This window comes from Sinohyriopsis cumingii, chromosome 12 (assembly GCF_028554795.1).
Source record: "Sinohyriopsis cumingii isolate HCF-2022 chromosome 12, ASM2855479v2, whole genome shotgun sequence".
In the NCBI taxonomy this organism is placed as follows: Eukaryota; Metazoa; Mollusca; class Bivalvia; order Unionida; family Unionidae; genus Sinohyriopsis; species Sinohyriopsis cumingii.
Window position 1 is genome coordinate 14,274,661 of NC_142972.1, and position 13,454 is coordinate 14,288,114.

The window sequence follows — 13,454 nt, forward strand, 5'->3', positions numbered from 1 at the left end:
AGGAAATGCCACACAACAATGAATAAGCATACAGGAGCAAATACAGGCCACTATGATGGTATTTTGCTTCTGTGTTCCCGTCCTCAGACCAGGCCCCAGATTCTCAAAAACCTATAAGCAGAAAACTTAAGCTGTCAGAAAATTTTGATCTTCTGTAACTTTGATTAGAAAAGATTAGAATCATAAATCATAAACTATTTTTCCTAACTTTGGCTCCCGTATCAGACAAATGAATTTGCTGATATAAAGATGGTCACAATGCTTCACCTGACCTTTCCAGTTCAACTGGTTTCAAGAAAACAGAGTCACATAAAATTTAATATTGTCTGTAAGACAGTTCCATAAAAACTAACCTGGAATCCAGTAAAGCATCCTCCTGCAAGTCTGGGCAGCTGTATAATGAAGATAATATGGCATGAAGCTCTCCTTCTGTCCTTCATCTGTTGGTGTTCATCCACAATACAGTATCTGGCAGAGGCCACCAAGTTGGCATTAGTGTCACCTGAGTCACACTGAACTACAAGGAGTATCTGCTCTTCTGGGTTTGACTCAAAGAAAGATCTGAAAAGTAGAAAATAAAAAGTTTCTCATCTTCCTTGATCTGTATGCTATCTTCATTGACACTGATCTTTAACTCTTTAGCAAACTCTAAGTAGAAACATCTTCTGATTCCTGCCAGGAGGTATAGTATATATATCCTCCAAAAAGTTTAGAGAGAACAGTCTTATGTTGATGGATGTACAATGGACAACAGACCACTCCATAAGCTCTTCGAGTACATCCAAAGAAACATGTCTGACTTGTTTTATTCAAACTGGCTTGATCATTCGGAAGATGTAATAGAACATAGTTTTGCTATTTAATTGTTACAGAAGTGACACCATAGATGGGTAAGCCAACACAGACAATATTTTGATAGGAAAAATGTATGCTACATTTGATCCTAATTGGCTCATCTGTGGGGTATTGATTTTCAAAGGTTTTATTGTTTTGTTTGCTACACAACCATGAACCTAAAGACACAACTATGATCCTACTTTGGAAATAATGTTCTCCAATCCATGAATTTAAGTATCAACAAAAGCAAAGTTTTTCTCAAAACTATAGAAGACATACTCATATAAAATAAATCAATTATATTATGTTCCACTTTCACAATCAGATTATATACTCAGTATATAAGCCTTGTATTTTCTTTAACCTGATTTTTCGACTAAACTGCTGCTCAGTGTCAAAAGACTGAAGAGTTTCCATTGCAATCCTCTCAGGTGGAATTCCTACTGCTCTGTGTATATCTGACTTGTCAGCTGTTGACAGAAGCTTGGAGTGTGTTGTTATCTGAAAAATATGGAAGTCTATTTGAGCACATAATATCTATTACTTTTTCTTAATTTCCTTGTTTAAACATATTTGACAAAAAAATTTCAATCTAAGGCTCAGGGCCTTATTTTTTTAAGCAAAAACTTCAACACTGGCATAAATCTAACATTCAGTCTTTATGTAGTTACACCATCCATATCTCAACTCATATATCTAGTCTTCCAATCCAGAAAACTTGTTTATCCAGGAATAAACAGATTCCACACTGCTGCATGCAACCTTTATCTGAAACTGCAGTTCAAACATATCAGACATACTGCCTCTTCCATTCATGAAATACATGGTCCAGGCCACAAACTCAAAACCATTGCAGAACACCTGATGTTCCCCTAAAACTGCATTTACTGATAAGAAAGTACTAATAGGCAAAAGGTCTCCAAGATGTTTTTTTTAAAGGAGAGACTGAGGGAATGGTTTGATGAAAGGAAGGAAAGTTAGAGACAAATGAAAGAAGAAGAAAAGAAGGGAAAAATAGAACCAGTTGGATGCCAGAAAATTTGAAAAAGAATGTCCATGGATTTTTTTGTAATTAAAATTTTTAAAGATAAAAATGTTTGCACTTTAATATCATCTTCCTGTAAACTTTACATTTCTAAGTTAACCCAGCAGTGCACAACTAATTTATTACCACAGAGACTATTTGTTTTTGGACAACGTATACTTTCAGACACCACAAATTTTACATCAGTCTTTTTGTGCATGTATACCTTAGAGTTTCTGGACATTATTTAGACAGTGTTTATGAGGAATTTTAGTTCTGTACTTATGTTTTCAGACACAACTGTATCTCTAAAATTATTAGACAAGAGGGACAGACTAATATTATTCATAGAAAGTGGTGAAAGGGCTTGCTTTTTATTGGAAATAGCCTCAATAAGTTACAGCAAAACAGTTTGCTGGTACCACATGGGCCATTTGTTTAACTGGATTCTAAACTGTAGACAGAAAGTTTCAATCATAAAATATTAGAAGCATATGTCACCTTTTATTAAAGGAAGTAGTTGTTTAAGTCCAAAGCCATGATCAGAAAAGTGATTTTAGCACATTCACTGTGGATAATACTAAACCCTAAAATGTTTTAACATCATGCAAAATTTTGTCCTATTTTGTCGGTAGTCATTTATTTTATCCAATGAGTGCCTCATAGAACTAGTTGGGATTTCTATTATGCTTGTGTTTTTCTGTAATTCAAATAAACTACAGCAAACCAAAACTAGGCAAGTACCTTATTTATCTGATGAACAGACCATACTTGGTGATGACCATACCATGCATGGTGATGATTAGACCAAGCATAGTGATAACTAGACCATACTTGGTGATGACTAGACTATGCTTGGTGATGACTAGACCAAGCATAGTGATAACTAGACCACTTTTACTTCGTGATGACTAGACTATGCTTGGTGATGACTAGACCAAGCATAGTGATAACTAGATCATACTTGGTGATGACCAGACCAAGAACAGTGATGACTATACCATACTTGGTGATGACTAGACCATGCATGGTGATGACCAGACCAAGCACAGTGATGAGTAGATCATACTTGGTGATGACTAGACTATGCTTGGTGATGACCAGACTAAGCACAGTGATGACTAGACCATACTTGGTGATGACTATACCATGCTTGGTGACAACCATACCATGCATGGTGATGACCAGACCAAGCACAGTGATGAGTAGACCATACAGGGTGATGACTATACCATGCATGGTGATGACCAGACCAAGCACAGTGATGAGTAGATCATACTTGGTGATGACTAGACTATGCTTGGTGATGACCAGACCAAGCACAGTGATGACTAGACCATACTTGGTGATGACTATACCATGCTTGGTGACAACCATACCATGCATGGTGATGACCAGACCAAGCACAGTGATGAGTAGACCATACTTGGTGATGACCAGACCAAGCATAGTGATAACTAGACCATACTGGGTGATGTCTAGACCATGCTTGGTGATAAGCCTATCTTCCACTTTTACAAACCTTTGGGAAAAGAACTTAAATGGATTTCTTTGAAAAGCAAGAAAAAACATGTCTCTCCTAAAACAAACACACAAAAACTACGACAATGTCTTTCTGTAGCACTGGTGTATATAACAGAATGAAAGGAAAAATCTAGCAAGGAGAATACAATTAAATTTTGTTATGCATGTTTATATAGAAAATTCATGATCTTTAAGACTGGGTTTAAGTGTTCCTCTCATTAGATCAAAACAATTCAAAAGTTTAAGTTAAAAAAAGAATAATTACTGCTGTATAGTAATGGCCTGAAATTCTAATCAGATCATCTACATGTAAATATGTTGTTGTTCTTGTTGTTGTTGTAGGGTTTAACGCCATTTTTCAGCACACGATAGGCTATACATGGCGGCCAGTATTAATGGTGGAGGAAGAACCCGGGAAATCCCCGGAAAGAACCACCGACCCTCGAGAAGCTACTGGCAAGCTTTCTCACATATCCACATTGGCTGAATCCGAGACTCGAACCCATGCAGACAGAGGTGAGATGGCAGTGATCCGTAACGGAGAGAGCTTTAGACCACTCAGCCACTCGGGGCCCCCTACATGTAAATATAGATATGCATTCATATTTTATAATGTCGACCTCAAAATATTTTGCTTAAATATGCATACAAGGTTTTCATGACAAAGTTGAAAATGTTTTAAAATGTGTCATAAATTGAAAAATAATCATTTTTGAGCTATGTTGCTTACAGTAAAGTGTGATGGATAAGAAAGCCTTGTCCATTTTTCAACAAATTTTCAATCATGGTCCCTTGGGCTTATCATGGGAGAAAAAAATTAATGGCCATTTTCATTAAAAAATTTTACATATTAATGTACTTGTAAAGCATGATTAATCTGTGGTTTGAACTCAGGATTAATCCTTAATCATAAGTGCTAATTTTATTACATGGTCTGGACTTTCTGTTTGCTTGTTTCTGGACATCGAATTAAATTTTTTTGTATGTTTTAGGACAATAAAATGTACCATACTTTTTATCCCAAAACAAATGGAAAATAAAGTAAAGGTTTTGAGGCTGAGTACCATGTGAGAAAACTTATGCTGAAATAACTTATTAACCTCTAAACCCAGTCCAACTATATACAGTTCACTGACTCAAGTAAGATTTTGATGCAAAATATACCTACAACTATTTATATTTTTAGTATTACCTGTGCAAATAGCTCCTTTGTTTGCTCTGTGAGTAATTTATAATGCAGATATTGAGCCAAATTCTCATGACACTGCTCCTTCATGTACACCTGTGTGAGCATCCTCTTTTCCGGCTGTGCCAGATTACATCTTTCAAGTCGAACCACAGAATCTGGGGTGGCACACCACAACAACAGTTTTTTGGCTTCCTCAAGAATCTATAAAATAATGGATCAAGAACTGATTATAGAATAACAGAAAGTATGCCCTCATTCTTCCATGATATACAGAATAATAGAAACATGCCTTCATTCTTCCATGACATAAACATGCTTGACGATATGACCATCCCCCACTTCTACAAAAATTCCAGCATACTGCTATTAGGAAACTTTTTTCTTGTCAAAACGACAAACCCAACCCAAGTTCTAAAAAATAAAACTTGAACAAAACCATCAGTATATCAAATATTTGTCGAAGAGATCAAATTTTGGAAGAATGCTGTTATATTCATGAAGATTCATCCACACAGAGTGGTTTGACTACAGTCAATACTGTCTGAAAACCTATAGTAAACTTAAAACCTTACAACCAAAACCACAAGTTTTGCAAAATAGTTCCCTTGGGTTCCAGATGAGCACTCAAACCCAAGTCTGATGTGGCAGTGTACAAAAGCTTTTATTTTTGTGGATATAGTACCATTTTTCACATGAGAGGCTATATATGGCAACCAGTATATTTGGTGAAGGAAGACCACAGGAGGAACCATCAACTCATGCGAAGCTACTGACAAGCTTTCTGACATATCCATGTGGCTGAGTTGAGATGCAAAACTACTTGGACAGAGGCGAGATGTAATTTATCTGTAACAGCAAGCATCTTTGACTACTCAGCCACCTGAAGCCTGCAGTGTACACAAAGGAGTGAGGTTCCTGGGGCATGCAATAAGAATTCTAGTCAGAAACTAGTCCAACTCAGATGGTGATTAAATTTGGATCTCAAGGATATCCCTGCAGCCAGATGGTCACTGTGTGTGATCACCTGTTGGCTAGTAGCAGGAACTGGAGAGTTCACAAATGAAGACTTCCAAGAGTAATCAAGTCTGCTGCTGAATTCATAGTTCCTAAGAAAGAGGATCTATGAGAACCTGTTAGAGGAAATACTGTCTCTTCATGGGTGACAATATTCATCACCAACTAAATGAAATTCTCAGGAGGGATTATACCAGATTTCTCTTGGTTGGGGATAAGTCGCAAATGAGACACTGTCTTCCATTAGACCACTCCGTTGGCCTAGTGGTTAGAGCGTCCGCCTTGGATGCAGGAGGTCGTGGGTTTGATCCCCGGCCGAGTCATACCAGAGACTTAAAAAATGGTACTAACAGCTGCCTCACTTGGTATTCAGCATTAAGAGGTTAGTGTTAGGACTGGTCAGCCTGGTGTCAGGATAATGTGACTGGGTGGGACATCATGCTACAGGTCTGCGGCATGATGCCCCAGTGTTAGACATCACTATAAACTGCCACAGTGCAGACATTATAGCGATATGACTGAAAAATTGTTAAAGCTACGTTAAAAATCAAAGTCACATCACATCACACGTCTTCCATTAGAGTGACAGGTACCTCAAAAGGATACATTTGAGGATATAGTGTATCAACCAGAGTCATCAAAATATAATTGGGACACCTATAGACCTGACATCAGCAGCTATTATACATAACGTCCTGCTAAAGGCTCTTTGAGGTAAGACCAAATGTTAGAGCCTAAAATTGAAAGATCAAAATATATTCTGGCCGAGACAAAACTGTGAGATAGGAAGAAGGGGATGTAAAAGGCAGGCATCCTGGAGATTTTTGGAGTCATATGACCAAGTGCTATTCATGAAACAGATGTCTCCATCTTGGCATTCTTCCAAAAGAAACTTTTTAAACAATGAAAGATTGAGTCAAAACTTTTACCTGAAACTAGGACATTCTTTAAATAAAATCCAGACATGGTATGTTTGCAACCCTTTTTAATGGGCCCTTCTGTAGAAGAGTATAGAATTGTTCCCAAGGAATACCAGTTGGGACTGGCAGTGTTCTCCCAAAGGCAATTTACAATAGCGGTCCTACTACACGATCATTTTAGCCCATGATGCAATAGAACCAGATGCTACTCTATGTGTTTGTGCTGTTATGCTTTTATTTCCTGCTATCCTATAAAATTAACAACAATATTGTACAACAGTCATAGTTTCATTTTAACTAGATGGATATATGACTGATACCATTTTCATTTTGGACCAAGCAGATATCATAAGAAGTTTAATGGTGAAAACTCCATGTTTACATAGCCATCCATTTGGAGAGGAGTAAAGATAACAATATTTTCAAGATATAACTTTACATTCAGGAGGAGTAGCAATAACAATTGCAATTTTCAAGATGGCTGCTGTAGTGGCCATGTGGAATATCAGACTGGCACTATTTTTATTTGAAGACCAACTGGACATAATAAGAAGTCTCCTGTGAAAACCCATACCAATGACTTTCTGTTCAAGTATTGCTTTAATAAAAAGATTTTCAAGAGGGCTGCCATGGTGGCCATATTGAATTTCAGATTGGCACCATTTTTATTTAGGGCCATCTAGACATCATAAGAAGTCTTTCAGTGAAAACCCTATGTTGATATGAGAATACCTAAGGGATCATACAGTTCCTATCTTAAGTGCTCCAGTCACCACATCATGTAAAGGATGCCTTGGGCAGTATAGAGTTTTAAAATGAGTCTGATGATTATGCTGGGCTCCTGCTTATGACATTTAGGAGGAGGACTCATTGACCTTTTGTAATGGAATCATGGTCAGCAACCAGTGCCACCAATTCCTCAATTCTTGCAAGACCTACTGTAGGAATCAACTATCTGAATAGCACATCAGAATCAAGTACAGAAACTCTTAAAAGGTTTTTGATGTGCTTCAGCAAAACCTTTGAGGCCTCCAAAATAGTATCCATACGAAGATGGAAGATGGAAAAGTTCAACATAAAACAGCATGAACATCAAGAGATTGTGTCTGAGTGTCTTATTGATGGCCACCAATAATTTCTGCAAAGTGGCCAGCGACAGTCATTTCATCCTCACCATACTGAAGACAGTAGTTGAAAGATCAATATAGGGGGCTAAAATAACAAGTGCGTAAGCCTTGAGGGCCTTAATGGAGAGGTATACAGGCCTAGGTCCCCATCAGGATCTCCACCTGGAAAGAACCTGAGTCAAAGGAAGGAGGCTTATGGAAACAAATGGGCAAATAGCCCATTAACTCAGAAACAAGAAGCCAAATTGTAGAAGAAGGGACAGACCAACCCTTTTGCTAATATTGCATTTTGGGCTTGGGGAAAACTACTGACTTAGATCTCCACCATCGCTGAGTGAGGAAGCAACAGAAGATCAAACATCAGTTGTGCCCTGAACAGGATCTGCTATATAGTGTCTGAAGATCCCAAGTTACACTGATCTAGTGGAAGGAGGCAGTAAATGAGCTTGTCAAATGTCCAAACTTCCTGCTTCTCCATCACCTGACCCAAATGGTGTGGCAATATGGAGACCCCAAAGACAGAAGTGCCTGAAGCAACCAGGTATACTGAAAATTCATATGCCCCTACCAAATTTGAGAGTTTATCACCCTATCTTCACTTTCAGGGCAACACAGGACCATCTTATCTCTATCCTTTGATAAGAGGACTTTATGATTTGAGGGTTTGTCATTTTATCTCTATTTAATGGGCTAGAAGGGGTATGGAACAAACCCACTATACCTCCCTCCTGGTAGAAAAAGACGGAGGATACAGAAGGAGGTGAATGGTGACCTCCACCCTCTTTTCTACAGAGGCTGAGCAGATATACTCACTTAAAAGTCAACACTTTTTACTGAAAATTTATCATACCAGAATTTTATAAATCTAGGGTAATATTAAAAAGTCTAGATGTTTGCAGTAAATACAAAATACTGTAAATTCAAACATTTCTGTTTTCATGCCACTTTAAATAGGTTTCAAAGACTATATGATCAAAGTGTCAATTGCAGAGCCCAAGCTCAGTCTCCTCATCCAGATGACAATAAAGATGAGGAAATGGAGTCAGATAATCTTTACAAGGACCAGACAATGATGGAAGATTTCAAAACTTTATTTAGTAACTCAGACAATGAGGTGTCTTTGTTTATTTGTAAGACATGTGGAATAAGCATATTATGGGATATGGTTAATTGGATCATTTTGAGCTACAAGTTTTATACCTGTATTTGATCTAAAATAGAATTTGTGGAATTATCATATAAATGGATTTAAAATGTCAAGCATTATGGATTTCTTGGATTTTATTACATGAATATGGACAAAAAGGTAAGTTGTCAATATACTCCCCTCTATATAATAGTTGCATTCAGTTTACACTGCTTTAGTCTTTATTTTTTCTATCTATCTATCTATCTATCTATCTATCTATCTATCAATCCAATGCATCCAGTTTGGCTTGTTTATTTTTCCAAAGTGCAACTCTCAATCACTGATGACAAGTCACCCCATTACAGACAAAATACACCCCAACTTACATGAGGGTCAAAGAGAAGTGAGCTTTAGCAGCCCTAAAAAGGGGGTGGGGGTGTCATAGTTGAGTTGTCTTATATATGGCAACCACCTACAAACATACTGAGGCAAACGGAGGCTGAAATGAGAAACAACAATGAATGAAAAGCTTTAAAAAGAATCAGCTAGCTGAGAGCTGTGAAAACTAATCAAAAGAAAAGAAGAATGATATTATGAATGAACAGAAATAGACAGGAAATCAGATTGGGATCGTGTTCCTTTTGTTATTGACCTCCAATTAGAAATTGGAGGTGGGTCCATATTCACCTTGATCTGAAGACTAGTGCCAGGAAAATAGAATGCTATGCAATATTAGCAGGTATTGTATTATTGCTATTTACACCATTTTTCTCAAATCATTTAACCCTCAAATCGATAGGTTTCTTCCTTACCTTATGTGCAAACCATCCACAAAGTTTGGTCTAGGTCTGTGACCTCTGGCATTTTGACTCCAAAGTCAATGGGGTTCTATCCCATCTGAAGTGCAACCCATTGACAGTTTGTTAACTGTAGACGGCAGAGAACTCGAATCATTGTGCAGACTACATTTTTCTTCTCTCAGTCACAGTGACCTTGACCTGACCTCAAAACTGACAGGTTTCTTCCTTTCTCCAAGTGCAAGCCATCTATTAAATTAGATAACTGTAGATAGTGGACAACTAGATTTTTATTTTGGTGTGGAAAACCAATTGGTAACAAATGACAGGATGAACAACATAACATAATACACTCCACCTTTCAACAGGTATAAAAAAATTGTGAGGAATAGCATTAGGTCTCCTATATTTGTGCACATCAGAGCTAATGCCTACCTTTTGACTTGAATGTCTTCGACCCTGTTCTTCCTGTCTCTGCCAGACAATAAGTATAATTGATGAGCAGGTGTCAGCATGGTAACCCATGAATACCTCTCCAACTCTTAACTTATTCTTCTCATTTCTACATTTGGAAAAAAGGAAAGGTCTAAATAACACATCAACAATTCTACATATTTTCAGCTACCTCAATACATTTATAATAATGGAAGGGAAAAATAGTGTTAAGTGATAAATTACCTTCTCCTGCAATAATAATGCAACAGTAGCTACATGTTATATGCAACACTGAAATTACAAGAATATCTTAAACTAGAGGAATCATGAGCAATTTTCTCACATAATTATACTCCTGCCTCTCCAGCATAAAAATATATGAGATTTCTTGCATTCACAAGAGTTTGTCATACACTACATTCACCTGCAAGTCAAAAGAACACTAGTTCATATAACAAGAGACTTAACTGGGATTAAGATTGCTCATAATGGCTTATATCTGCCTGATAGCCATATGCAAAAGTAGTTGACAAAGAAATCTGGGGCATAATCTCCTTTCTGTTTAAATTTCTCCAATGCTGTTCATGTTATGTTATGAAAAAGCTGTTTCAAGGTTTCTCTAGTACTTGATATTTGACTGCACATCAGCATCATTTGTCCAGTATTGAAAGGCCCTCTGCCAGGATGCTTTGTGTTAAAGATGGTCACATTCTGTTCAGCATTTTTTTAAAAAAATAAAGTTGTGTTTGTTTAGTAATGGCAGCCATATTTCATGGCAGAACAGAATGATTTATATAAATCAGAAAGATTCTCATGCTAGGACACTATTGGTCAAATTTTGTCAATTCTGCAAAGCAGCTTTTGAGAAGTTATTGAAGATTTTCTATTGTTAGATGAAGCAACAAAATTTGAAGGCAGATTGGTATCACTTGTAAATATTTACAAGAAGTCCATCAAATTTTATCAAATTATGTTCAGTGGCTTTTGAGAAGTCATTTAAAGAAAAAGAATTTTCCATTTCTAATAACAGTGGTCACATCTGATGCCAAATCAAACATCATCTTATAAATTTGCAAGCTGTAACCCAAGAATTTTGTAAAATTCTGCCGAGTAATTTCTGCAAAGGGGTTATTTAAAGTTTTCTTTAATTTTAGAAATGACAGCTTATTTCATGATGGATTGGCATCAGTTGTACAAGTGTGAAAGGTCTTCACACCAGGATACTTTCTGTTGAGCACTGCAAATTATATTTAGTGCTTTCAGAGTTGTAGAAAGGTTTTGCTATTTTTAGCAGCAGCAACATGTTGTCATGAAAAGTCTTCATGAGAGGATGCATTCTGTCATGTTTGGTCAAATTCTATTTAGGTTGAAACTAGTCATGGCTTTTGAGAAGAAGCTGAAAGTAGTTAGATGGACAATGAAAGACAGATGAAGGACTACAACATAAGCTAAACTGGCCTTACAGAAAAGTTATTTCAAGATTTTACTACTTTCAGTTTTTATTGTTGTGGGTTTAATGCCATTTTTCATCACAAGATAGACTATACATGGTGGCCAGTATAGCAGTTGAGGAAGAACCCAAGAAAACCCTGAAAGAACTAGGTACACATGGGAAGCTACTGGCAGGCTTTTTCACACACCTACATTGGTCAAGCCCATCACTAGAACCCATGTGAACTGAGGTGAGATGACAGTGATTGGCAAAGGCACACAGAGCTCCCTAATTGTAGTAATGGTGGCCATATTTAATGCCAGACCTGCAATGTGCAACATCAAAACTTCCAGAATGGAAAGGAAAAATAGTGTCAAGTTTTCACAAATTCCATTCAGCCACTTTGGTGAAAAGGCCTTTTAACTGTTTTCAGTAAAGGTGGCAAAATTCATATTATGCTGTTAAAATGTTTCCTACTATTATTAATTTTATTTTTATCCTTTCCATATATTTTAAAGGCATCTTTGCCACAGTGCTCTGCATTAAGGTTTGCTGATACTGGTGTGGAGTATTTTTAGAAGTTGAAAATGGCAACAGTTCATGGACAATGGACATATTTTTCTACTTTTGGCAATGTTGGTAATATCTGATGGCAGATTGGCACCATTACACAGATGTAAAAGTCTTCATGCTAGGATGATTTATGTCCAATTTGATCAAATTATGTTCAGTGGTTTGAAGAAGTCATTTAAATATTTTTCCTGTTATAAATTGTGGTCACATTTGATGGGAGGATCTGCATCATTTCTACAAACAGTGAAGACTTTTATGCCACAATGCTCTGTGCCAAAATAGGTTGAAACTGGTCATGTATTTGTGAGTGGAAGTTGAAAGTAGTCCGATTGACAATGCAAAATGGATGAAGGGTTAAAACATAAGGTAACTTGGCCTTACAGCCACATGTGCTAAAGGGATTTATCACCATGTCAATCTTCAATTGATAACCTAATATTTATTAAGTTTCATGGCAATCCACTGAAACTGCAAAAGAAGTTCAGCTAACCACATTGTCATATACTGCATTAAGATACCAGACAAAAAGGCAAAAATTGCAGGAGAAAAGTTAATTGTTCTTCTGCTCATGACCATATTATCTACCAAATTTTGTAGAAATCCATCAAAAACTACCAGACTACTTACATGAACAAGACTTGGTGTAGGAGGGACATATGGATGGACACCCAGATATACCACCGTGTGTATAGAGGCAGGGGTATAAGAGAAATTAAGCCATCAGAAGACAAAGCTCAAGTGTGCATTTGTATTCAGTTACAAAAGATGGTATTTTTCAATGCTTAAGGTAAGTAACTCACCTAAACACTGAAAATGTAAATGATCACTAGAGCCTGAAAAGTAGGCCACAGTGCCACACTTTTGGTAAAGTGGTCAAATACTTCTCAGGATCCATGCTCAGATTTTCCATGAACTTGACCTAAATGTAACATATGTATATGATCTACATGATAAAATAGGTCATAGTAACCTACATTTGGTATGATTGTGTTGTATTCCTTAGGATGTATCCACAGATGAAGTTGCAAGATTGCATGAGCAGTAGTGTCTCAGAAACTAATCAATACATAAAACACTGTGAATAGTACATTGTACACCTGCCCTATGTTTAACAGTGCTCTATACAGGCACTCGTAGGGCATGGTTGATTCTGCAAATTACTGAGCAGCAAGTCTCCATGAATTTAAACCATTTTTAATTTGACTTACAATGACTGTGACCTCTGACTTTTAAACCCCAGAATCTCTGGGTTTATTTATTAGCCTAACTGCAAGACATTAAAAGTTTGGTCAACAACATACTTTAGAAAAAGATTATTGTTTTGTTTGCGCCACAGTGACCTTGATAAGACATTTTGACCCCCAAATCAATAGGCCTCTTCCATACCTATGTACCATTTCCCACTAAACTGTAGTCAAGTTACATGTTCGAAAACTAAAGTTATTATGAAAAA

At 36.9% G+C, this 13,454-nt stretch overlaps 1 protein-coding gene across 1 annotated transcript in view; it reads right to left on the reverse strand.

Annotated features, from left to right (window-relative positions):
• Positions 1 to 13,454, reverse strand: part of LOC149786024 (E3 ubiquitin-protein ligase rnf213-alpha-like) — a 358,391-nt gene that overhangs the window by 179,137 nt on the left and 165,800 nt on the right. Inside the window, exons 38-41 of the mRNA XM_089978099.1 lie at positions 9,997 to 10,123; positions 4,578 to 4,775; positions 1,202 to 1,338; positions 354 to 561 (exon numbers count right to left, since the gene is read on the reverse strand). Of these exons, the coding sequence (XP_089834225.1) occupies positions 354 to 561; positions 1,202 to 1,338; positions 4,578 to 4,775; positions 9,997 to 10,123 (670 nt within the window). The remainder of the gene's footprint in view (positions 1 to 353; positions 562 to 1,201; positions 1,339 to 4,577; positions 4,776 to 9,996; positions 10,124 to 13,454) is intronic.